The sequence below is a fragment of the Mobula birostris genome, chromosome 4 (assembly GCF_030028105.1).
Source record: "Mobula birostris isolate sMobBir1 chromosome 4, sMobBir1.hap1, whole genome shotgun sequence".
NCBI classification, from domain to species: domain Eukaryota; kingdom Metazoa; phylum Chordata; class Chondrichthyes; order Myliobatiformes; family Myliobatidae; genus Mobula; species Mobula birostris.
The window spans coordinates 154,297,106-154,323,561 of NC_092373.1; the positions used below are offsets into that span (position 1 = coordinate 154,297,106).

The window sequence follows — 26,456 nt, forward strand, 5'->3', positions numbered from 1 at the left end:
TATCATAGATTGGGTGCTGTGTAATAACCCAGATTTTATTAGTCAACTTAACATAAAGGAACCCTTAAGAGGCAGTGATCATAATATGATTGAATTCACACTGCAATTTGAGAGGGAGAAGCGCAAGCCATATATATCAGTATCGCAATAGAATAAAGGGAATCACAGAGGCATGAGAAAGGAGCTTGCCCAGGTGAATTGGAGGGGGATGCTGGCAGGGATGATGGCAGAACAGAGGTGGCTGAAGATTCTGGGAATATTTCACAAGGTACAGGACAGAAGTTGTTCTCAAATGACAGGGCTAGGCATAAAAGCCAAGGAAAGGGCATATAAGGTAGAAAAAGCGAGTGGGAAGTTGGATGAGTGGGAAGTTGGATGATTGGGAAGCTTTTAAAATCCAACAGAAGACAACTAAAAAACTATAAGAAGGGAAGAGATGAAATATGAGGGCAAACTAGCCAATAATGTAAAACAGGATCCTAAAAGATTTCTCAGTTATATAAAGAATAAAAGAGAAGCGAGAATTGATATTGGACCACTGGAAAATGATGCCGGTAAGGTAGTAATGGAGGACAAAGAAATAGCAGATGAACTTAATAAGTACTTTCCTTCAGTCTTTACTGTGGAAGTCAATAGTTGTATGCCAGAGGTCTGAGAGTGTCAGGGAGGAAGAGTAAGTACCATTGTTATTACAAAGGAAAAGGTGCGAGGCAAACTCAAAGGTCTTAAGGTGGATAAGTCACCTGAACCAGATGGACTACATCCCAGAGTCCTGAGAAAGGTTGCTGAAGGGATATCAGATGCATTGGTCATAATCTTTCAAGAATCACTTCATTCTGGCATGGTCTTGGAGGACTGGCAGATTGTAAATGTCACTCCATTCTTTAAAAAGGGAGGAAGACAAAAGAGAGGAAATTATTGGCTAGTTAGCCTAACCTCAGTAGTTGGGAAAATGTTGCAGTCCATTATTAAGGACGAGGTTTCAGGGTACATGGAGACCAATGATAAAATAAGTCAACACAGACACAAGGAAATCTGCAGATGCTGAAAATTCAAGCAACACACACACAAAATGCTGCTGAACGCAACAGGCCAGGCAGCATCTATAGGAAGGAGTACAGTCGGCGTTGCGGGCTGGGACCCTTCGTCAGAACTAATTGAAAAAAGAGATAGTAAGAGATTTGAAAGTGGGAGGGGGAAATCCCAAATGATAGAAGACAGGAGGGGAGGGGTGGATTTAAGAGCTGGAGAAGGGAGAAGATCACAGGATGGGAAGCCTGGGGAGAAAGAGGAAGGGGGAGGGGATCCCGGAGGGTGGAGAGCAGGCAAGGAGTTATAGAGAGAGGGACAGAGGGAGAAGAGCGAGAGAGAAACAGAGAGACAGAGAGAGAGCGAGCGAGCGAGAGAGAGAGAGAGAGAAATAAAAAATATATATTAAATAAATAAATAAGGGATGGGGTGTGAAGGGGAGGAGGGGCATTAACAGAAGTTAGAGAAGTCAATGTTCATGCCATCAGATTGGAGGCTACCCAGACGGAATATAAGGTGTTGTTCCTCCAACCTGAGTGAGGCTTCATCTTGACAGTACAGGAGGCCGTGGATAGACATATCAGAATGGGAATAGGACGTGGAATTAAAATGTGTGGCCACTGGGAGATCTTGCTTTCTTTGGCGGACAGAGCTTAGGTGTTCAGCGGAACGGTCTCCCAACCTGCGTCAGGTCTCGCCAATATATAGAAGGCTGCACCGGGAGCACCGGGTGATGCAGTATATCACCCCAGCCGACTCACAGGTGAAGTGTCGCCTCACCTGGAAGGACTGTCTGGGGCCCTGAATGGTGGTGAGGGAGGAAGTGTAAGGGCATGTGTAGCACTTGTTCCACTTACAAGGATAAGTGCCGGGAGGGAAATCGGTGGGAAGGGATGGGGGGGACGAATGGACAAGGGAGTCGCGTAGGGAGCGATCCTTGCGGAAAGCAGAGCGGGGGGGGAGGGAAAGATGTGCTTGGTGGTGGGATCCCGTTGGAGGTGGTGGAAGTTACGGAGAATAATATGTTGGACCCGGAGGCTGGTGGGGTGGTAGGTTAGGACAAGGGGAACCCTATTCCTAGTGAGGTGGCAGGAGGATGGGGTGAGAGCAGATGTGCATGAAATGGGAGAGATGCGTTTGACAGCAGAGTTGATGGTGGAGGAAGGGAAGCCTCTTTCCTTTAAAAAAAAAGAAGACATCTCCTTCGTCTTGAAATGAAAAGCCTCATCCTGAGAGCAGATGCAGCAGAGGTGGAGGAATTGCGAGAAGGGGTTGGCATTTTTGCAAGAGACAGGATGGGAAGAGGAATAGTCCAGGTAGCTGTGAGAGTCCGTAGGTTTATAGTAGACACCAGTAGATAAGCTGTCTCCAGAGATAGAGACAGAAAGATCTAGAAAGGGGAGGGAAGTGTCAGAAATGGACCAGGTAAACTTGAGGGCAGGGTGAAAGTTGGAGGCAAAGTTAATTAAGTCAATGAGCTCAGCATGCATGCAGGAAGCAGCACCAATGCAGTCGTCGATGTAGCGACGGAAAAGAGGGGGACAGATACCAGTATAGGCTTGGAACATGGATTGTTCCACAAAGCCAACGAAAAGGCAGGCATAGCTGGGACCCATACGGGTACCAATGGCTACACCTTTAGTTTGGAGGAAGTGGAAGGAGCCAAAGGAGAAACTGTTAAGAGTAAGAACTAATTCCACTAGACAGAGGAGAGTAGTGGTAGAGAGGAACTGGTTAGGTCTGGAATCCAAAAAGAAGTGGAGAGCTTTGAGACCTTCCTAGTGGGGGATGGAGGTATATAGGGACTGAACATCCATGGTGAAAATAAAGCAGTGGGGGCCAGGGAACTTAAAATCATTGAAAAGATTCAGAGTGTAAGAAGTGTCACGAACATAGGTGGGAAGGAATTGAACAAGGGGGATAAAACAGTGTTGAGGTATGCAGAAATAAGTTCGGTGTGGCAGGAGCAAGCTGAGACAATGGGTCTACCTGGGCAGGCAGGTTTGTGGATCTTGGGTAGGAGGTAGAAACGGAAAGTGTGGGGTGTGCAAACTATAAGGTTGGTAGCAGTGGATGGGAAATCCCATGAGCTGATAAAGTTGGTGATGATGTGGGAGACAATGGTCTGGTGCTCCTTAATGGGGTCATGATCGAGGAGTAAATAAGAGGAGGTATCCGCGAGTTGATGCTGTGCCTCGGCAAGGTAGAAGTCAGTACGCCAGACTACAACAGCACGTTCCTTAACGGCGGGCTTTATAGTAAGTTTAGCATTAGTGCAGAGGGAGTGGAGAGCACAGCGTTCGGAAGGAGTGAGGTTGGAATTGGAACAAGGTGTGGTGAAGTCAAGACGGTTGACGTCCCGATGGCAGTTAGCAATAAAGAGATCCAGAGCAGGCAGAAGACCAGAGCGGGGTGTCCGTGAAGAGGAGAAGGGTTGAAGACGGGAGAAGGGGTCATCGGTAGGGGTGGGAGAGTCCTTGCCAAAGAAGTGGGCTCGAAGATGGAGCCAGCGGAAGAAGAGTTCAGCGTCATGGCGTACGCGGAACTCGCTGAGGTGTGGGTGAAGGGGAACAAAGGTGAGGCCCTTACTGAGGACAAAGCGCTCTGCCTCAGAGAGTGGAAGGTCGGAGGGGATAGTAAAGACCCGGTGCAGATAAGAGCTAGGATCAGAGGGGGGAGGGGGGAGGCTGGGGGTGTCAGTGGAGAGGGGAGGGTTGGGGTGAGAGGAAGATGGAGCCTCTGAGGGCCCAGGAGCTGATGGTGGGATCTGAGGGAGACGGGGTGGCAGAGTGGTGGTGGGGGAAGGGGAGACGGGAATCACAATAGCAGCACATAAAGACCCGGCCTGGAGTTCAAGACTGGAGTCACAGTTGGTGGTTGCGCAATCGCTTTGAAGGTGTCCATGGTCGTTGCTGGAGTCTGGGTTTTGAATATGCCCTGGGGTGCTGGAGCCGCCGAGACCGATTTCATGCCTGCTAGCGTCAGAGCCAGTAGGCTCTGGGGCCTGCAGATGTAAGATCTTATGATCCTTGTCTAACATGACAAAGTCCAAGAAATGGCAATTGTACTTATGGATCCAATGGAGGATGAAATAACGGGTAGGAACATCTCTTCTTTCAAGTTAGTCCTGAAGAAGGGTCCCGGCCCGAAACGTTCACTGTACTTCTTCCTATAGATGCTGCCTGGCCTGCTGCGTTCACCATCATTTTGTGTGTGTGTTGATAAAATAAGTCAAAGTCAGCACGGTTTCTGTAAAGGAAAATCTTACCTGACAAATCTGTTAGAACTCTTCAAGGAAGTAACAAGCAGGGTGGACTAAGGAGAGGCGGTGGATGTCATTTACTTATATTTTCAGAAGATAATGTTCTGGTTGACTGCCAGTAACTAGTGCTGGTCCTCAGGGGTCAGTATTGGGACTGCTAGTTTTCACATTGTTTGTCAGTGATTTGGATAGTGGAATTTGGAATTGACAGCTTTGTGGCAAACGACTCCCAGAAGGTTAATTCACAGGCTGAGTCGGTGGTAATGAAAGCAAATGCAATGTTTGCATTTATTTCAAGGAGAATAGAATATAAAAACAAGGATATAATGCTGAAGCTTATAAGACACTAGTCAGGCCGCATTGGAGTATTGTCAACAGTTCTGGGCCCCTTACCTCAGAAAACATGTATTGTCATTGGTGAGTGTCCAGAGGAGGTTCATGAGGATAATCCTGGGAATGAAGGGGTTAACATATAAGGAGTGTTTGGCAGCTTACAGCCTGTACTCACTGGAATTTAGAAGTATGCGTGGGGATCTCACTGAAACCTACCAAATGTCGAAAGGACTAGATAAAGTGGATGTGGTGAGGATGTTTCCTCTGGTGGGGTTATCCAGAACTGGAGGGCACAGCCTCAAAATTGAGGGGCGACCTTTTAGAACAGAAGTAAGGAGGAATTTTTTTAGCCAAGGAGTGCTGAATCTGTGGAATACTCTGCCACAGACCAGAGTCCAAGTCCATGGGTATATTTAAAGTGGAAGTTGATAGATTCCTGATTAGATTAGATTAGATTAGATTATGAGGACACTCAGTCCTCGTTTATTGTCATTTAGAAATGCATGCATTAAGAAATGATACAATGTTCCTCCAGCATGATATCACAGAAACACAGGACAGACCAAGACAAACTGACAAAAACCACATAATTATAACATATAATTACAACAGTGCAAAGCAATACCGTAATTTGATGAAGAGCAGACCATGGGCACAGTAATAAAAGGTCCCGATAGCCCCAACATCTCACGCAGACAGTAGAAGGGAGCAACTCTCCCTGCCATGAGCCTCCAGCGCCGCAAACTTGCCGATGCAGCATCCTGGAAGCACCCAACCACATCCGACTCTGAATCCATCCGAAAACTTCCAGCCTCCGACCAGCCCTCCGACAGCGAACACCATCTCTGCCGAGCGCTTCGACCCCGCCCCAGCCGCTGAGCAGCAAGCAAAGCCGAGGACTCAGGGCCTTCCCCTCCGGAGATTTTGGATCACACAGTAGCAGCGGCAGCGAAACAGGCATTCAGAAGTTTCACTGGCTGTTCCTCCGTGCTGTCACGTCTGCCTCCATCAAATCAGAATTGTGCACGGCACCCTACTCGACAGACAACAGATACCATTCACCGGAGTGGCCGTGCGCACTGCGTCGCGTCGCCATCTTCTCCTCTCCTCGGACGGTGCATCAAGGGATATAGTGAGAGGGCAGGTATATGGGGTTGAATGGGATCCAGCATCAGCCATGCTGAAATGGTGCAGTTGGCTCAATGGGCTAAGTAGCCCAACTCTGTTCCTATGTCTCATGGCCTTATGATCATAAGTACCATATAAACATCCATAGATTTCCCATGTTCCACAGAATCAGTACAACCAGATACACCAGGGGTCCCCAACCTTTTTTGCACTGCACACCGGTTTAATATTGACAATATTCTTGCGGACCGGCTGATGGGGGGGCGGGGTAGGGTTGCCAACGAACAAGAGTAGCAGTCAAATGCGTTGTTTACCCAAAAGACTACAATGACCATGAAGCCTTGCGCGGGCACCAATGCACATGCGCGTCGTGACCTGCCGATTCCACCCCCCCCCCCAAGCAAATACTTTTTGGCGATTCTGTTCGTGGGGGTGGGTGTCAATCACTAACGGAATATAGGTGATAAGTGGGATAAGTGGGTAATACACTCAATTTTGTTTCTAAAAAGTTTTATCTAACGAATTTAATATTAAACACAGAGCTCATATTTTCCTCGCATGGATATAATGATAAGTCAATTATCAGGGGAGCTTGAAGTGTTGAATGAACTTCCAGTAGAAGTGGCAGAAGCAGGTTCGATATTATCATCTAAAGAAAAATTGGATAGGTATATGGACAGAAAAGGAATGGAGGGTTATGGGCTGAGTGCAGGTCGGTGGGACTAGGTGAGAGTAGCGTTCAGCACGCACTAGAAGGGGAGAGATGGCCTATTTCCGTGCTGTAATTGTTATATGGTTATATAGGTCACTTATAAGTCAATAGCATCATAACATTTTAAGTAATATTTGGATATTAAACGCACAGCACATATTTTCCCCGTATGAATATATAAAATCATTGCAACACACCAATATCGCTGAATCAGTGGGAGCCCTGGGCTTGTTTCCCTGCAACAACACAGTCCTATTGAGGGATGATGGGAGACAGCGATACTTGAAGGGGGTTCCTTAAGTCCAGTCTATTCCGCAGTTTAGTTTTCGTCGCATTCATTGCAGAAAACTCCGCTTCGCAGAAAAATGTTGGAAATTGAAGCAATGTTTTCAGCGCTTTTGTGGATATCTCAGGATATTTAGCCTTGACTTTGATCCAAAATCCCGACAGAGATGTTATGTCAAACATACTTTACAGCCCATTGTCACTTGCAAGCTCGAGGAGTTAATCGCCTTCCCGCCCTGACACGGATGACGCGCGGGTCACGACCTCGCATGCGTAATGGCTGATCAGTGGCCGTGACAGGGAATGAGGAAAGGTGCAGCTGACCAAATCATATCGCTTCCTCACGGCCCAGTAGCGCATGCTCTGCGGCCCGGTGGTTGGGGACCGCTGAGATACACTGATTTTTTTTTAGTAATGGCTTTAATAAATGCACAAGCATGCATTCAGAATCCTTTGATGTCTATAAAAGCAAATGGATTTTTCTTGCTCTTCACTCGTTCATATGATTTCTCTCTGGATACATGTCATTATTCTTTGTAAGTAGCAATATGTGATGACATGATGAAAATTTGAATAATTGGCTTAACCATCTAGTACAAGATGAACCACATCAAATGTTTTGTGCCTATTCCTCCATCAAAACCACCACAGAATTATCTGCAGACTTGTCATAAATACTTCTGGCAGGTTGATGCAGACAATTGTTTACCCTGCAACTGTTTTTCCCTGCTAATCATAATGTCAGTCAGACAAAAGAGCTGATTGTGGACTTCAGGAAGGGTAAGACAAAGGAACACATACCAATCCTCATAAAGGGATCAGAAGTGGAGAGAGTGAGCAGTTTCAATTTCCTGGGTGTCAAAATCTCTGAGGACCTAACCTAGTCCCAACATATCGATTCAGTTATAAGGAAAGCAAGACAGCGACTATACTTCATTAGGAGTTTGAAGAAATTTGGCATGTCAACAAACACACTCAAAAACTTCTATAGATGTATCGTGGAGAGCATTCTGACAGGCCACATCACTGTCTGGTATGGTGGTGCTACTGCACAGGACCAAAAGAAGCTGCAGAGGGTTGTAAATTTAGTCAGCTCCATCTTGGGTGGTAGCCTACAGAGTACCCAGGACATATTCAAGGAGCGGTGTCTCAAAAAGGCAGTGTCCATTATTAATGACCTCCAGCACCCAGGGCATGCCCTTTTCTCACTTTTACCATCAGGGAGGAGGTACAGAAGCCTGAAGGCACACACTCAGCGATTCAGGAACAGCTTCTTCCCCTCTGCCATCTGATTCCTAAATGGAGATTGAACTCATGACACTATCTCATTTTTTTAAAGATTTATTATTTCAGTTTTTTTGTATGATTTTTAATTTATTCAATATACATATACTGTGATTGATTTACTTATTTATTATTATTTTATGTTTTTTCCTCTTCTTCTACATTATGTATTGCATTGAACTGCTGCTACTAAGTTAACAGATTTCAGAACACATGCCGGTGATAATAAACCTGATTCTGAATAAGGTTTCACTCCACATTTCATACATGGTCTGGATGAAGCCCTACTGTTAAGTAAAGTCTGGCTACCTGACCTGACACCCAATCAAACGGGTTAGATTTGAGATCTATTCTAATAAAACAATTGTGTTCAGCGCTTTACTCAGGTCAGGATGATTAGCTTAGATTTACCATCATGTGTTCTGTGTCTGATCAATGTCTGATATTTCCATCTTCAAACTGATCAAAAGCACATTTGACATTATTAGGCTTTTACATATGGCTGGGTAGTCAGGAATGGAAAAAAAATAAGAATACTCAGGCTGCATCGGGTTAAGATTGACTGTGCTCTAGTCGGGTTTTAATTTTTTTTATGTTGAGAAGACTGCAACAAAGTAATCCAGAACCTTGAAAGAAATGTTTGGACACACATTAAATGTCATGTTATGAATATAACTAACAAGTTTGACATTTTACATTTTGAATCAAAATCTATCAAAACTAAAACATTCAAAAATCTGAAATAGAATTTTTAATCCAGTGCTTTTAAACCTGTTCTTTCTTCAGGCGAGAAACTGCAATACATTTAAGAACTAAGTCCAACACTTTTGGGCAATAAAGAATTAATTACTGAAGTTGGGTATAATGAATTAATTATGGGCAAGTGCAATAGATCCTAATTTATGCAGCATCAAGAGCAAAAAATGAAAATCAGCTCATAATTTTAAGACAAACATTCACTTTTGAATTGCCAAGTACAAAGCTTTACAAAGAAGACACAACAGATTGGAGATGCTACAATGTGGAGCAAATAAATAAACAAACCGCTGGGGGAATTCGCTGGGTCAAACAACATCTGTGGATGGAAAGAAATTGCCAGTGTTTTGGGTCAAGAACCTACCTCAAAATTATTGAAATGTCAGCTATTCCTCCCACATTGCCCGCCCCCCCCCCTCAATTAATGCTACTCAAGCTGCTGGATTCCTCCAGCAGTTTGTTTATTGCATACAACACAAAATCAATGCCTTCTTTAGCATTACTTGCTTGTTTACAGAAGATTAATGAAGTAGACAGAGAATTATCAATGTACGTGAGAAAAAAGGAAAAAGAGAAGAAAAAGGAAAGAAATTCTAATCTTACCATCCTTCTTTACCAGGTAAAAGTTTGACGGTTCTATACACTGCATTTCCTCTTACATCACTAACATCAGCTGACAATCTGCATACTGAGTCACAGCAATTCAGTGCGGCCAGTTGTGCCAAAAATAGACCACAGTAGAGTATGCCAAACTATTAGTTATTCCACTTCTCAAGAGTGGTTGCTTAAATTGTATTCCTTAATTGGATGCTAAAACACTTATTTTCTACAAATATTGCTGTGTTGATCCGTTGCCACATTAACTACAGAAGTTGCAAAGTCATAACTACTGTGCTTGGCCATTCGTTTCTCCTTTCACTGAAGCTCTGTTCACTAAGAGCTACATTATTGACAGGTCACTGGCCTCAAAATTCAAATACAGCATGCTTTCTGCTCCATATCTCTGTCGTAGCAGTATGCTGTGCAAGTTTTCTGCTCATGTACTTTAAGACACAATGGCTTTTACCTGTTGGTGTACCAGGCTCTTTTTCAACATACTATTCAAACTACTTTTTGATCCCCACTTGAACAGTTTCATGTGTTCCAGGAATATCAGCAGGCATTTTATACACAATTTGAATATGAAAATGAGCTAACCTAAAATCTATGACAGAATTTATGCCAAAATCTGGAAGGAGTGAGATCATGCCATAAGTACTCATTGTAGAATTCCCCAGATATATAACAGTAATCAGAAATCACTGTACACCATCTTCCTCTGAACATTCAATCTTATATATCCTGTCTAATAAACGAACACCATCAATGGTTTTCAGAGGGATAAATGTGAGGTGCTACACTTGGGTAGGACTAAGCAAAATAGGACATACATGGTAAATGGTAGAGCATTGAAGAATGCAGTAGATCAGAGGGATCTAGGAATAATGGTGCATAGTTCCCTGAAGGTGAAATCTCATGTGGATAGGGTGGCGAAGAAGGCTTTTGGTATGCTGGCCTTTATAAATCAGAGCATTGAGTACAGGAGTTGGGATGTAATGTTGAAATTGTACAAGCCATTGGTGAGGCCAAATTTGTACAGTTCTGGTCACCGAATTATAGGAAAGATGTCAATAAAATTGAGAGAGTACAGAGGAGATTTACTAAAATGATGCCTGGGTTTCATCTCCTGAGTTACAGAGAAAGGTTTGAACAAATTGGGTCTTTATTCTTTGCAATGTAGAAGGATGAGGGGGCACTTGATAGAGGTATTTAAAATTATGAGAGGGATAGATAGAGTTGACGTGGATAGGCTTTTTCCATTGAGAGTGGGGGAGATTCAAACAAGAAGACACAAGTTGAGAGTCAAAGGGCAAAAGTTTAGGGGTAACATGAGGGGGAACTTCTTTACTCAGAGAGTGGTAGCTGTGTGGAACGAGCTTCCAGCAGAAGTGGTTGAGGCAGGTTCGATGTTGACGTTTAAAGTTAAACTGGACAGCTATATGGACAGGAAAGGAATGGAGGGTTATGGGCTGAGTGCAGGTCGGTGGGACTAAGTGAGAGTAAGAATTCGGCACGGACTAGAACAAACATAGAACTTAGAAAAGTACAGCACAGTACAGGCCCTTCGGCCCACAATGTTGTGCCGACCCTCAAACCCTGCCTCCCATATAAGCCCCCACCTTAAATTCCTCCATATACCTGTCCAGTAGTCTCTTATATGTCACTAGTTTATCTGCCTCCACCACTGACTCAGGCAGTGCATTCTACGCACCAACCACTCTCTGAGTAAAAAACCTTCCTCTAATATCCCCCTTGAACTTCCCACCCCTTACCTTAAAGCCATGTCCTCCTGTATTGAGCAGTGGTGCCCTGGGGAAGAGCCACTGGCTATCCACTCTATCTATTCCTCTTATTATCTTGTACACCTCTATCATGTCTCCTCTCATCCTCCTTCTCTCCAAAGAGTAAAGCCCTAGCTCCCTTAATCTCTGATCATAATGCATACTCTCTAAAACAGGCAGCATCCTGAAAAATCTCCTCTGTACCCTTTCCAATGCTTCCACATCCTTCCTGTAGTGACGCGACCAGAACTGGACACAGTACTCCAAGTATGGCCTAACCAGAGTTCTATAGAGCTGCATCATTACATCGAGACTCTTAAACTCTATCCCTCGACTTATGAAAGCTAACACCCCATAAACTTTCTTAACTACCCTATCCACCTGTGAGGCAACTTTCAGGGATCTGTGGACATGTACCCCCAGATCCCTCTGCTCCTCCACACTACCAAGTATCCTGCCATTTACTTTGTACTCTGCCTTGGAGTTTGTCCTTCCAAAGTGTACCACCTCACACTTCTCCAGGTTGAACTCTATCTGCCACTTCTCAGCCCACTTCTGCATCCTATCAATGTCTCTCTGCAAACTTTGACAATCGTCTACACTATCTACAACACCACCAACCTTTGTGTCATCTGCAAGCTTGCCAGCCCACCTTTCTACCCCCACATACAGATCGTTAATAAAAATTACGAGATGTAGAGGTCCCAGAACTGATCCTTGTGGGACACCACTAGTCATAATCCTCCAATCTGAATGTACTCCCTCCACCACCACCCTCTGCCTTCTGCAGGCAAGCCAATTCTGAATCCACCTGGCCAAACTTCCCTGGATCCCATGCCTTCTGACTTTCTGAATAAGCCTACCGTGTGGAACCTTGTCAAATGCCTTACTAAAGCCCATACAGATCACATCCACAGCACTACCCTCATCTATACGCCTGGTCACCTCCTCAAAGAACTCTATCAGGCTTGTTAGACACGATCTGCCCTTCACAAAGCCATGCTGACTGTCCCTGATCAGACCATGATTCTCTAAATGCCCAGAGATCCTATCTCTAAGAATCTTTTCCAACAGCTTTCCCACCACAGACGTATGGCTCACTGGTCTATAATTACCCGGACTATCCCTACTACCTTTTTTGAACAAGGGGACAACATTCGCCTCCCTCCAATACTCTGGTACCATTCCCCTGGACAACGAGGACATAAAGATCCCAGCCAGAGGTTCAGCAATCTCTTCCCTCGCCTCGTGGAGCAGCCAGGGGAATATTCCATCAGGCCCCAGGGACTTATCCATCCTAATGTATTTTAACAACTCCAACACCTCCTCTCCCTTAATATCAACATGCTCCAGAACATCAACCTCACTCATATTGTCCTCTCCATCATCAAGTCGCCTCTCATTGGTGAATACCGAAGAGAAGTATTCATTGAGGACCACACTGACTTCCACAGCCTCCAGGCACATCTTCCCACCTTTATCTCTAATCAGTCCTACCTTCACTCCCGTCATCCTTTTTTTCTTCATATAATTGAAGAATGCCTTGGGGTTTTCCTTTACCCTACTCGCCAAGGCCTTCTCATGCCCCTTTCTTGCTCTTCTCAGCCCCTTCTTAAGCTCCTTTCTTGCTTCCCTATATTCCTCAATAGACCCATCTGATCCCTGCTTCCTAAACCTCATGTATGCTGCCTTCTTCCACCTGACTAGATTTTCCACCTCACTTGTCACCCATAGTTCCTTCACCCTACCATTCTTTATCTTCCTCACCAGGACAAATTTATCCCTAACATCCTGCAAGAGACCTCTAAACATCGACCACATGTCCATAGTACATTTCCCTGAAAAAACATCATCCCAATTCACACCCGCAAGTTCTAGCCTTATAGCCTCATAATTTGCCCTTCCCCAATTAAAAATTTTCCTGTCCTCTCTGATTCTATCCTTTTCCATGATAATGCTAAAGGCCAGGGAGCGGTGGTCACTGTCCCCCAGATGCTCACCCACTGAGAGATCTGTGACCTGACCCGGTTCATTACCTAGTACTGGATCTAGTATGGCATTCCCCCTAGTCGGCCTGTCCACATACTGAGACAGGAATCCATCCTGGACACACTTAACAAACTCTGCCCCATCTAAACCCTTGGAACTAATCATGTTCCAATCAATATTAGGGAAGTTAAAGTCACCCATGATAACAACCCTGTTATTTTTGCACCTTTCCAAAATCTGCCTCCCAATCTGCTCCTCTGTATCTCTGCTGCTAGCAGGGGCCTATAGAATACCCCCAATAGAGTAACTGCTCCCTTCCTGTTCCTGACTTCCACCCATACTGACTCAAACGAGGATCCTGCTACATTACCCACCCTTTCTGTAGCTGTAATAGTATCCAGGACCAGTAATGCCACCCCTCTTCCCCTTTTTCCGCCCTCTCTATCCCTTTTAAAGCACTGAAATCCAGGAATATTGAGAATCCATTCCTGCCCTGGTGCCAGCCAAGTCTCTGTAATGGCCACTACATCATAATTCCATGTATGTATCCAAGCTCTCAGTTCATCACTTTTGTTCCTGATGCTTCTTGCATTGAGGTACACACATTTCAGCCCTTCTACCTTACTGTCTTCACACCATTTATTCTACTTCTCTTTCCTCAAAGCCTCTTTATATGTTAGATCTGGCTTTACTTCATGCACTTCTTTCACTGCTCTATCGCTCTGGGTCCCATCCCCCTTGCAAATTAGTTTAAACCCTCGCGAACCATGCCAGCGAACCTACCTGCAAGGATATTGCTCCCCCTCGAGTTCGGGTGCAACCCATCCAATCTGTACAGGTCCCACCTTCCCCAGAAGAGATCCCAATGATCCAAAAATCTAAAACCCTGCTCCCTGCACCAACTCCTCAGCCACGCATTCAACTACCATCTCCTCCAATTCTTACCATCACTGTCACGTAGCACTGGCAGTAATCCTGAGAACGCCACCCTTGAGGTTCTGTTCTTCAGCCTTCTGCCTAGTTCCCGAAACTCACACTTCAGGACCTCATCCCTCTTCCTGACTATGTCGTTGGTCCCAAAATGTATCACGACTTCTGGTTGCTTTTCCTCTCATACCAGGATGTCGTGCACCCTGTCAGAGACATCCCGGACCCTGACACCTGGGAGGCAACAAACCATGCGGGTGTCCTTCTCACGTCCACAAAATCTCCTGTCTGCTCCCCTGACTATAGAGTCTCCAATGACGACAGCTCTCCTCTTCTCCGTCCCATGCTTCTGCACCACCGGGTCAGACTCAGTGCCAGAGGCCCTGCCACCGTGGCTCACACCTGGTCGGTCGTCCCCGCCAACAGTATCCAGGACGGTAAACTCATTATTCAGGGGAATGGCTACAAGGGTGCTCTGCACTACCTGTCTGCTCACCTTCGCTTTCCCCCCTCTGATTGTCAACCAACGACCTGCTTCCGAAAGCCTAGATGTGACTACCATCCTGAAGGGCCAAGATGGCCTGTTTCTGTGCTGTAATTGTTACATGGTTATATGTTATATGGTTATATGGTTAAATGCATCTACTCTAAATTAAGTGAGTTATCTTGAGCAATACTAAGGATGTCTGTTAATTAAAAGTCCTCTGCATGCTACTCGCTTCCCATAGAAAGTAATCTACCTCTTGCTTTACAAGATGAAATGCATGAAACTTGAGGGGGGAATCTAGCATCAATATTTTTAAAATGGAAAGCCCATGATAAAAAGTTAAACTTAGAAGATCCACTCGGAGTCAGATTTCACACATCCCCACCATCCTTTGTTTCCTACAGAGTTGCAGCAATTATTGATGAAAACATCTGGATTTACGTATCTCAGTGATTCCCAACTGGGGGTTGGGGTTATGTGTCCTAAGGGGGCACTGGGGAATTTGTGGAAATAGAAGTCGTTGGAGGGGGGGGGGGGGTGCAGGTGGAAGCAATCTAATTTGAGGCATGAGACCTGACTAACTGTTAGTAGAGCAGTCATTTCCAAAAATAGGATGAGGCACTGGAACACAAGAAGAACCATAGCTCTGCAGGTGGTGAGCACTCGTCGTCACAACATGTCTGCAACTCGGCAATCTCATCTGATCTCACCAACCAAACAGACATTATTAGGGATGCATTAATTAGTAACCAGAATGCCCAACAGTTCCCCTTGACCCAAGGTATGTAATGAGTTCATGCAATTGAACAGCTGGTAAGTTAAGAACACCCTCTAAGCTTTCTCTACAGATCTACAGAAAACAGGTTGCGCAACAATACAGCACTAGCCGGAACCAAACAGTGAAATAGGGCCAATCAATGAACCTGCCAACCCTGAGGATTCCTCTTGAGGTGTTCAAAGCAACCTCAGCTTCATATGTGCTGTCAAAAGCCATCTTTGGGGATTATGAGACCTTGTGTGAACTGGAATAACATAAAGGTGGCTTGCTGAACACCAACACAAACAACAGGAATTCTGCAGATGCTGGAAATTCAAGCAACACACATAAAAGTTGCTGGTGAACGCAGCAGGCCAGGCAGCATCTCTAGGAAGAGGTACAGTCGACGTTTCCGGCCGAGACCCTTCGTCAGGACTAACTGAAGGAAGAGTGAGTAAGGGATTTGAAAGTTGGAGGGGGAGGGAGAGATCCAAAATGATAGGAGAAGACAGGAGGGGGAGGGATAGAGCCAAGAGCTGGACAGGTGATAGGCAAAAGGGATACGAGAGGATCATGGGACAGGAGGTCCGGGAAGAAAGACAAGGGGGGGGGGACCCAGAGGATGGGTAAGGGGTATATTCAGAGGGACAGAGAGAGAAAAAGGAGAGTGGGAGAAAGAATGTGTATAAAAATAAGTAACAGATGGGGTACGAGGGGGAGGTGGGGCATTAGAGGAAGTTAGAGAAGTCGATGTTCATGCCATCAGGTTGGAGGCTACCTAGACAGAATATAAGGTGTTGTTCCTCCAACCTGAGTGTGGCTTCATCTTTACAGTAGAGGAGGCCGTGGATAGACATGTCAGAATGGGAATGCGATGTGGAATTAAAATGTGTGGCCACTGGGAGATACTGCTTTCTCTGGCGGACAGAGCGTAGATGTTCAGCAAAGCTGTCTCCCAGTCTGCGTCGGGTCTCGCCAATATATAAAAGGCCACATCGGGAGCACCGGACGCAGTATATCACCCCAGCCGACTCACAGGTGAAGTGTTGCCTCACCAGGAAGGACTGTTTGCGGCCCTGAATGGTGGTAAGGGAGGAAGTGTAAGGGCATGTGTAGCACTTGTTCTGCTTACATGGATAAGTGCCAGGAGGGAGATCAGTGGGGAGGGATGGGGGGGACGAATGGACGAGGGAGTTGCATAGGGAGCGATCCCTGCGGAATGCGGGGGGGGGAGGGGAGGGAAAGATGTGCTTAGTGGTGGGATCCCGTTGGAGGTGGCGGAAGTTACGGAGAATAATATGTTGGACCCGGAGGCTGGTGGGGTGGTAGGTGAGGACCAAGGGAACCCTATTCCTAGTGGGGTGGCGGGAGGATGGAGTGAAAGCAGATGTACGTGAAATAGGGGAGATGCGTTTAAGAACAGAGATGATAGTGGAGGAAGGGAAGCCCCTTTCTTTAAAAAAGGAAGACATCTCCCTCGTCCTAGAATGAAAAACCTCATCCTGAGAGCAGATGCGGCGGAGACGGAGGAATTGCGAGAAGGGGATGGCGTTTTTGCAAGAGACAGGGTGAGAAGAGGAATAGTCCAGATAGCTGTGAGTGTCAGTAGGCTTATAGTAGACATCAGTGGATAAGCTGTCTCCAGAGACAGAGACAGAAAGATCTAGAAAGGGGAGGGAGGTGTCGGAAATGGACCAGGTAAACTTGAGGGCAGGGTGGAAGTTGGAGGCAAAGTTAATAAAGTCAACGAGTTCTGCATGTGTGCGGGAAGCAGCGCCAATGCAGTCGTCGATGTAGCGAAGGAAAAGTGGGGGGCAGATACCAGAATAGGCACGGAATATAGATTGTTCTACAAATTCTTTCTCTCATTACACACATTCTTTCTCTCTCTCTCTCCTTTTTCTCCCTCTGTCCCTCTGAATATACCCCTTACCCATCCACTGGGTCCCCCTCCCGTCTTTCTTCCCGAACTTCCTGTCCCCATGATCCTCTCGTATCCCTTTTGCCTATCACCTGTCCAGCTTTTGGCTCCATCCCTCCCCTTCCTGTCTTCTCCTATCATTTTGGATCTCCCCCTCCCCCTCCAACTTTCAAATCCCTTACTCACTCTTCCTTCAGTTAGTCCTGACGAAGGGTCTCGGCCTGAAACGTCGACTGCACCTCTTCCTAGAGATGCTGCCTGGCCTGCTGCGTTCACCAGCAACTTTTATGTGTGTTGCTGAACACCAGCTCTATCCCGACTAACATTCAGATTCCAATCTGAATCCTTGTGAATGTAATTTTCACCGTGCCACTTCTTTGCATGCCGCTACCATTGTTCAATCCGTGTCAACTCACTGCTGTCGTGAACCTCCAATTGGCATTCCCAGTTTGTGTTAAGTTTTTAGTTTTAATTTAGCTCCATTAATGATGGATACATACATACAGTGTGACCTCTGAGAGTCTGAAGGCAGTGGAACCTTGAATGCTTATCATGCTATGAAACAAACTACAGAAAGTGTGTCAATACAATGTTACATATCTGGAGTATTGGTTTATTCCATTTCCATCAGATCAGTGATGCCTCATGTGTCTTATTTGTAATACTGCACTGTCTAATGAGGCCATGAAACCATCAAGATTGCAGCAACACTTCCATAAAAGACAGCCTGAGTATTACTCAGTTCCAGAAGATGAAAGAAGCATTTGAAAAGTGTTGCAGACTCGAGTCATTTGCCAAGAAAGCTAAAAATGACCATGATAGTGATCTCATTGCTTCTTATAACATTTCCAAAATGATAGCCAAGTGTGGAAAATCTCATACAATTGGTGAAAGATTAATAATGCCTGCTGTATCAGAAATGCTCACTGTTCTCAAAATAGATACCAGTATTTTAAAATCAATTCCTCTGAGTAATAACTATGTAGCCTGTCGTATTAATGAGATGAGTGAAGACATTGTGTATCAACTATGCACAAAGCTACACAAAAAAAAAACTGAATTTGGAATACAACTGCATCAGTCAACTGTGCAAGACAACAAGGCATTGGTAATGGCATATGTATGGTTTATCAAAACTGGAAAAGTTTATGAAGAGATTCTCTATTGTAAAAAGTTAAAGACAACAATCTACGACAAGCTCAAAATGTATACTGAGGATAAAAGTATGCTGATTAGGAACATGATTTCTTGTGCAACAGGTGGAACACCTTATATGACAGGTCACCATGCTGGTTTAGTGGCATTTATGAAAAAAGAAATTCCCAGTCAGTTTGCAATCCTTTGTGCAATTCATCATCAGCATCTCGCAGCTGAAAACCTCATCCAGTGACTTTTTTCAAGCATAACTCTAGTAATAGCTGTCATCAACAAAATTTAAACTTATCCATTAAACAGCAGAATATTTCGACAGTTATGCTAAGATAACGATGAATAGTTTGAACACTTGCTTCTTCACAATGAAGTGCATAGGCTGTCAAAGTGTTGTCAAACATTTCTTTGATCTTTTTGATACCGTGGTTGAAATTTGCTCAAAATTGGCAAGAGCTTGGGAAACAAGATTGAACTGCTATGCGAGATGTGGTGTACCTAGCTGAACTGTAAGACAAAATGAACATTCTAAATATGAAACTGCAGGTTGAGAATTTCAATTTAATCCAGGCAAAAAATGCAAGATCTATTTTTAATCAGAAGGTTGTAAATATATAAGCAAAACATTGGGAGAGGAATGTTTTCACAGTTTCCCTGTATGGTAAGTATGGAACCCTCTTTCAGACAGTGATTTGCAAGAGTACTGCTTACACCTGCAGTCACTGAAGGAGGATTTTAAAGATCGATTCAAGGATTTGAATGATCTGGAAATTCTGAACTGGGTAATTAATGCATTTCTTTGCACGGTGGAAGAACAGGAAGAAAGCTAGCAAGAAGAAATTATTAAAATTTAGAATGATGAAGAAGCAAAAATGCTTTTCAAAAATGTTAGCTTTTGTGGTATGTGTCTACATTGTCATACAAAATTTCCTGGTCTTTGGAGACAGCCAAACTGCTATTCATTGCATTTCCATCCTCCTACCTTGTTGAAAGAGGCTTCAGTGCACTGAATCACATACAAAACACAAAAATTGCTTGGACATAGGAATGCATAGGAACTTTTGCTGTCACAACTTGAAACAGACATTTCAACTCTTGCTAAAAACCATCAAGTTCAAGGATCACATTGATATTGAAACCGCTATACAGCACACAGGTACTGTGTAAGCTTGATTTAAAGACAGAAATTTAAAACAGAATAATTTTTCTCACGTTAGCATATGGTAGACATGTTTTTACACTATGAGGGTGCCAGAAAGTATATTGTGCCTAACAGGGGCATTGGCAAATATGAAGGTGCTTTGGGGGCGTTGATAAGTATAGAAGTGCTTTAGGAGGGCAAGGGCTAAAAAAAAGGTTGGGAAACACTAACTTAGCTGATATGCAATTCAATAGTTTAATCGAATTCTAGTCACTATAAATACAAGCTATGTTGTTTCACTCATCTGTGAATTAAAACAAAAATTTAGCTTTTGCTATTCCCAATGTGTACTGAAAGTACCCATCACAAATTGCTGCCCAAATCGATGATTGGCTGAAAAAAAAATTAGTAAGCAGATCAGTGGTACTACCTTAATAATGACAATCAATAACTTATCCATCTTCGACATAAATATTTTGAAAAATAGAAATTTATACAAAGCCATAGAGTGAAACAAGATAAAGAGTTATTTAACACTAGACAAAATTGATTTTTGGGATGAATTTAATGAGGAAAATCATGCCAAACAAATGAAAGATACATCAGGAGGCAATTTGAGACTGGTTTAGATGTGAAAGTGTTATGTTTTGTAACTCCAAAACACAAAACTCATCGAAAGGAAAATACGGAGCCAGGACAAAGTGTCCTTAGTTTGCTTTCTTTAGTGAGGCCTGCAGATATGACGTTGTGATGTAATAATGCATGCCATTCACATACTTTTACATAAGAATTATGAAAACAAAGGATGCTTAATCAAGCAACGTATTTACAAAGAAGAGAAAATATGCAGATGCTGGAAAACCAAGCAACAAAGGTAAAGGTCAGTCTGCCAGACTACTACTGTAGCCCTGTTATCTGCAGGTTTGATGGTGAGGTTAGGATTAGTGCAGAGAGAGTGGACAGCAGTGGTTCTAAAGCAGTGAGGTTAGAATTGGAGAGAGGAGTGGTAATGTCGAGTAGGTTGATGTCTCGCCGACAGTTAGCAACGAAAAACTCCAGAGCAAGCAGAAGACCAGAGTTGGGTATCCAGGAAAGGAGGAGGGATGAAGATGGGAGAAGGGGTCATCGAACTGGGCTGGAGAGTCCTTGCTGAGGAAGGAGATATAAAGACCATAAGACATAACAGCAGAATGAGGCCATTCAGCCCATCGAGTCTGCTCTGCCACTTCATCATGGCTGATCCCAGATCCCATTGAACCCTACACACCTGCCTTCTCACTATATTCTTTGATGCCCTGACCCATCAGGAAACTATCAACTTCTGCCTTAAATACACCTACGGACTTGGCCTCCATCACAGTCTCTGGCACAGCTTTAAACAGATTCACCACTCTTTGGCTAAAAAAAAACTCCTCCTTACTTCTGTTCTAAAAGGTCACTCCTCAATTTTGAGGCTGTGACCTCTAGTTCTGGATACCCCCACCAGAAGAAAGATCTTCTCCACATCCACCTTATCCAGTCCTTTCAACATTCAGTACGTTTCAAGTAGATCCCCATATAGCCTTCTAAATTCCAGTGAGTACAGGCACAAAGCTGCCAAACGCTCCTCATATGTTAACCCCTTCATTCTCAGAATCATCCCTGTGTACATCCTCTGGACTCTCTCCAATGACAACACATCCTTCCTGAGATATGGGGCCCAAAACTATTAACAATACTCCGTGCGGCCTGACCAGTGTCTTATAAAGCTTCAACATTATCTCCTTGTTTTAAAATATTCCCCTTGAAATAAATGCTAACATTGCATTTGCCTTCTTTACCACAGACTCAGACTGTGAATTAACCTTCTAGGAGTCTTGCACAAGGATTCTCAAGTCCCTCTGCACCTCTGACGTTTGAATCTTCTCCTCATTTTGACAATAGTCTGCACTTTTGGTCCTTTTAGCAAAATGCATTGTTGTATATTTCCCAACATTGTATTTCATCTGCCACTTTTTTTGCCCATTCTTCCAATTCATCTAATTCCTGCTGCAATCACATTGCTTCCTCAGCACTATCTACCCCTCCACATATCTTCGTATCATCTGTAAACTTTACCACAAAACCATCAATTCTATTATCCAAATCACTGACAATGTGAAAACTAGCAGTCCCAATACTGAGCCCTGAGGAACAGCACTAGTCACTGGCAGCCAACCAGAAAAGGCCCCCTTTATTCCCTCTCGATGCCTCCTGTCTTTCAGTCATTCCTCTATCCATGCCAGTATCTTTCCTGTAATGCCATATGATTTTATCTTGTTAAGCAACCTCATGTGTGGTATCAAATGCCTTCTGAAAATCCAAGTAAATGACATCCACTGACTCTCCTTTGTCCACCCTGCGTGTTACTTCCTCAAAGAATTCTAGCAAATTTGTCGGGTGCGATTTCCCTTCACAGAAACCATGCTGACTTTGACTCATTTTATCATTAGTCTCCAAGTATCCTGAAACCTCATCCAGACTCCAACACTTTCCCAATCATTGAGGTTATGCTGACTGGCCTATAATTTCCTTTCTTTTGTCTTCCTCCCTTCCTAAAAACTGGATTTGCTATTTTTCAGTGCTGTGGGACCATGCCAGAATCAAGTGATTCTTGAAAGATCATGACCAATGCATCTGTTATCTCTTCAGCAACCTCCCAGAAGAGGAGATCAGGGTCATGGTGGACACAGAACTCACTGAGGTGGGGGCGCAGGGGTACAATGGTAAGGCCCTTACTGGGAACAGAACATTCTACCTCAGAAAGGGGAAGGTCAGAGGGAATAATGAAGACCCAGCACAGATAGAGCTGGGATCAGAAGGGAGGGGGGAAGAGGGTTGGTAGTGTCTGAGAACAGGGTTGGGGTTTTCAGGGAAGGTGGGGTGGGAGGAAGATGGAGTCTCTGAGGACCCAAGAGCTGACGGTGGAACCTGAGAGACACGGGATTGCAGAGTGATGGTGGGGGAAGGAGAGACTGGGGCTCCAGTGATAGCACATAAAGCCCCAGCCTGGAGGTGCTGTCGATTAAGGTCCAGACTGGTGTCAGAGTTGGAGGTCGCAAAATAGGTATTTCGAAAGTTTCTGAGGTTGTTGGAACTCTCACTGATGGTAGTGGAGTCGGGTTTTGAATCTTCCCGAGATTGTTGGAACCATTGAGATCGGCAGCAGGGATCACAGTCTAGGGAGGTCTGTGCCTACCAGCTCTGGAGATGGCAGATTCTGTAGTCTGTAAACAGGCATTCTTCTGATCCTTGATGTATGTGAGAAAGGTGAAGAATCAGCATTGAAAATGTGAATCTGATGGAAGATAAAGTATCAGATAGGTCCATTGCAGGTGGAAGAGAGAATCCTGGAGTTATGGAAGCAATCGAGATAGGGTTCCCAGGTACCTCTTCATGGCAGAATATTTACATATTTACAATGTTACTCAGATGTTACTGAAATACTAAATACTCAATATTTTTCCCTGCTTAGCTACAAACTCCAACTCATTGTGGAATGTATCACAACTATATACAGAGCATACTACATAATACAACTACTATACAGACATCCATAGCACAGTAAATCTTAAGTTGTCACATATGGGCCTCAAGATTTACTCTATATGGAGGATTTCTTACTCTTGTTAGACAACGACTTTCCTAACAAGGTGGGTCACTCTGCTGTGAAACAATCTCCAGTTCTGGGACCTCCTCCACAGTGGTTGTAGAAGTTGATTCTAGGAAGTGGTTCCGACTGCTTTGGATATGTTTCCCTGGAACAACTGACGCTGCTCTCCTCAACTGATCAATTTGTCATCTCCAGATGATATCAGACACAATCTCCACTGTGTAGGAAAGTTGTACCGTTCTGTCCTTAACCTTTCCAACTACTCATTTTGATCACCCCTGTAGTCCCTTGCCAGAACTGCTTGTTGAGGAGTGAAACATCGAACCTTCTTGTTTGAGGAGCCCCCAACTGTCACAGCTGTAGACTGACAATGGATGCTAGTGATTGATGATCAGAAATCAGGATGAACACTCTCCCATACAGGTACTGGTTGAAATGCTTTACAGCTCAAAGCAAACTCAAGGCCTCTGTTAGTCTGTGCACTTATCTTCTCTGCAATGTTAAGGGAATGCTTTACAAAGACTAATGACGTTCACTTCAGTCATGTGACATGACTGCTTCTATAGCAGAAGGCAAAGCATCATACACAAGCTTTACTAGACAATGTGGATCAAAATGTGTGATTATAGAGTCTGACATTACCATTTCCTTTACCTTTTTGAAAGGCAACTCACACTGCTTTGTCCATTCCCATTTCTTCCCGATCTGTAGTAATGAGATCAAAGAGTGGAGCGCAGTAGCCAGGTTTGGCAGGAGTCTATTAAAGTGATTGACAAATCCTAAAAAGGACCACAACTGTGACACGTCCTTTGGCCTTGGGCATCCATCACTACTTGAATTGTCTCAACACATTTATGTAAACCTTGTGTATCAATGGTGTGACCACAGAAAGTGATGCTTAGTTTAAAGAATTCATACTTGTTGCATTGTGCTCTGAGCTCATAATCTTCTAATTTTTTTAACACTGTCTTGAGATTTTCGAGATGCTCCTTATCATTCACCAGTAACAATGATGTCATCCAGGTAACATTGAGTGTCTGGACAACCTCACAGCACCTGGTCAATAGTTGTCTGCCGGACTACACGTTCAGATGCTACTCAAAAAATAAGTCTATTATAGCGAGAAAGCCCTTTGTGGGTGTTAATGGTGAGAAACACTTGGGACTTTTCTTCCATCTCCACCTGTTGGTTGGCCTCAGCTAATTTCCACTTTGCTGAAGTGCTTCCCTTCAGAAAAGTTTGCAAAAATATCCTCTATCCTGGGCACAGGGCATCGATCTACTTTCAGTACAAAGTTGATGGTGAACATAAAATCCCCACAGATCCTGCCATATCCACTTTTCTTGGCTTTACTGGAACAACTGGCATTGCTCATGGGTGCCACCTGGCCATGGGAAGAATTCCTTCAGCCTCCATGCGATTTAGCTCACTAGCAACTTTATCACAGAAGGTATAAGGAACAGGACGGGCTTTGTAAACTTGGGTGTTGTGGTGATATCACGTGCAATGATGTGCCAATACATGATTGGACAGCACTGAGCATGCATGGGGTTTGCCTGAATGTATCAGCATGTGGCAGGGTCAAGATGTGTTTGTTTTGTTTCTGTAAATAAAAGTTCTCTAATTCTTCCAGAATATGATTCTTTGTTGTTAACCAATGGAATGTTTAAATAGAAGTAACATAACAGGTGTGACATTTTCATTTAACACTATTTCACCCTTGATATGTGAGTCTTCCAATGCCATCCTTAAACACTGCTGTGGTATCATCCAGTACCTTCAATTCACTTTCAGTTATCTCTGTTGCAGGAGGGATGTGGCATGGAAATGCTAGGTGAATCTCCAAACAATTTGTAGTTGTCAAAGCCTATCACAGCCCCATAAAACAGGGCTTCCTGTTTTTAATCACAATGGGGCTTGTTGGTTGTTATATTTCATTGTTATGAATGTCATTCCTACAGAAGTCATCTTTTCCCCAGGATAAGTTCTTTGTAGGATATCTGCTGGCTTCAGTTCAGTATCTTTGAAATGCCATTCAAACTCATTTTGAACTCCTAGGCTACACAGTCCTGTGTCACTCTTATCATTATCAGATTTTTCATCAACAGCATGAAGATTAGTACTCTTTTTGAAACTGCAACTTAAATTTTTAGCCTTTTCCCTGTATAATCCATTTATTTTTGTCTGCCTTTTTGGATATGTCCTATTTTGTTGCTTTCTTTATTTTTATTTATTGAGATACAGCGCAGAATAGGCCCTTCGAGCCTCACCGCCCAGTATTCCCCCAATTTAAACCTAGTTCTATCACGGGACAATTTACAATGACCTCTTGTCAACTGGTATGTCTTCGGACTGTGAGAGGAGATTGGAGCACCTGGAGGAAACCCACGTGGTCACATGGAGAACGCACAAACTCCTTAAAGACAGCAGCAGAAACTGAACCCAGGTCACTGGTACTGTTAGGTGTTGAGCTAACCACTATGCTACCTTGCCACTCCATATTTCTTGAATACAATGATTCATTTTAGGGTAGCGAACCAGTACATTAAATCTATTAATATTTATGCAGAAACTCCATGCCTTGTGGCAGTCACACTTTTGAGGTACTACTATGACACAAAAATGCCTTGGGAGATTGCTCTGCGGTGAAATACAAGCATTTTATCCCTGCCCTCCCAACTCATTTTAAACAAATAGTACGGGGGGGGATGCATTGCCATACCTTGACAACAGATCCACAGATACTATTTCTGCACAAATTTCATTAAAAAACATTAATATTAGCATGATTGAGCTACCAAGCTCAACCCTGTTTACATTAATTTTTACTGGAATAAAAATATTCAAAGCTAACCTAAAAAGAACACAGAATACCCATTTTCACTTGTTTTTTTTAATTTGGTGAAGTGAACTTTAGAATAAACATGGTATGAAAATATATCCTCCATTAGAATTATTGAAGTGAAAGTATAAGAAGGTTGGAAGTTATTGCATGAGCAACTGTCATTGATTATGCTTCCAGCTAAAGTGATAAGTGACATGAATCTCTGCCATGCTGCAGTTACAAGACCTCGAATCAAAGACGACCAATTTCAAAATGGAATTTATAATTCACACCTCTCGGTAATTTCAAATTATGGCTCGATTCTCTTCCATGATCAAATTAGAGGCCTTAATTGTGATAAATAGTCACTGTTCAAAAAGCCAAAAAAAGGAGCAACGAAAGGATGATCAGAAGAGAGTTGACAGTAAAGAAATTATGCAGCACAGGATAGCAAAGATCT

General features: G+C 43.8%; 1 protein-coding gene across 3 annotated transcripts in view; it reads right to left on the reverse strand.

The window, feature by feature from the left end:
- kiaa0232 (KIAA0232 ortholog) overlaps window positions 1-26,456 on the reverse strand; it is a 159,261-nt gene that overhangs the window by 62,477 nt on the left and 70,328 nt on the right. The window contains exon 1 of one of the 3 annotated variants that reach the window (XM_072256273.1): window positions 9,393-9,450. The exons of the other annotated variants lie outside the window; for them this stretch is intronic. Within the exon in view, the coding sequence (XP_072112374.1) occupies window positions 9,393-9,395 (3 nt within the window). The 5' untranslated portion in view covers window positions 9,396-9,450. Of the gene's footprint in view, window positions 1-9,392; window positions 9,451-26,456 lie in introns of those variants that run through there. 3 annotated transcript variants of the gene reach the window in all.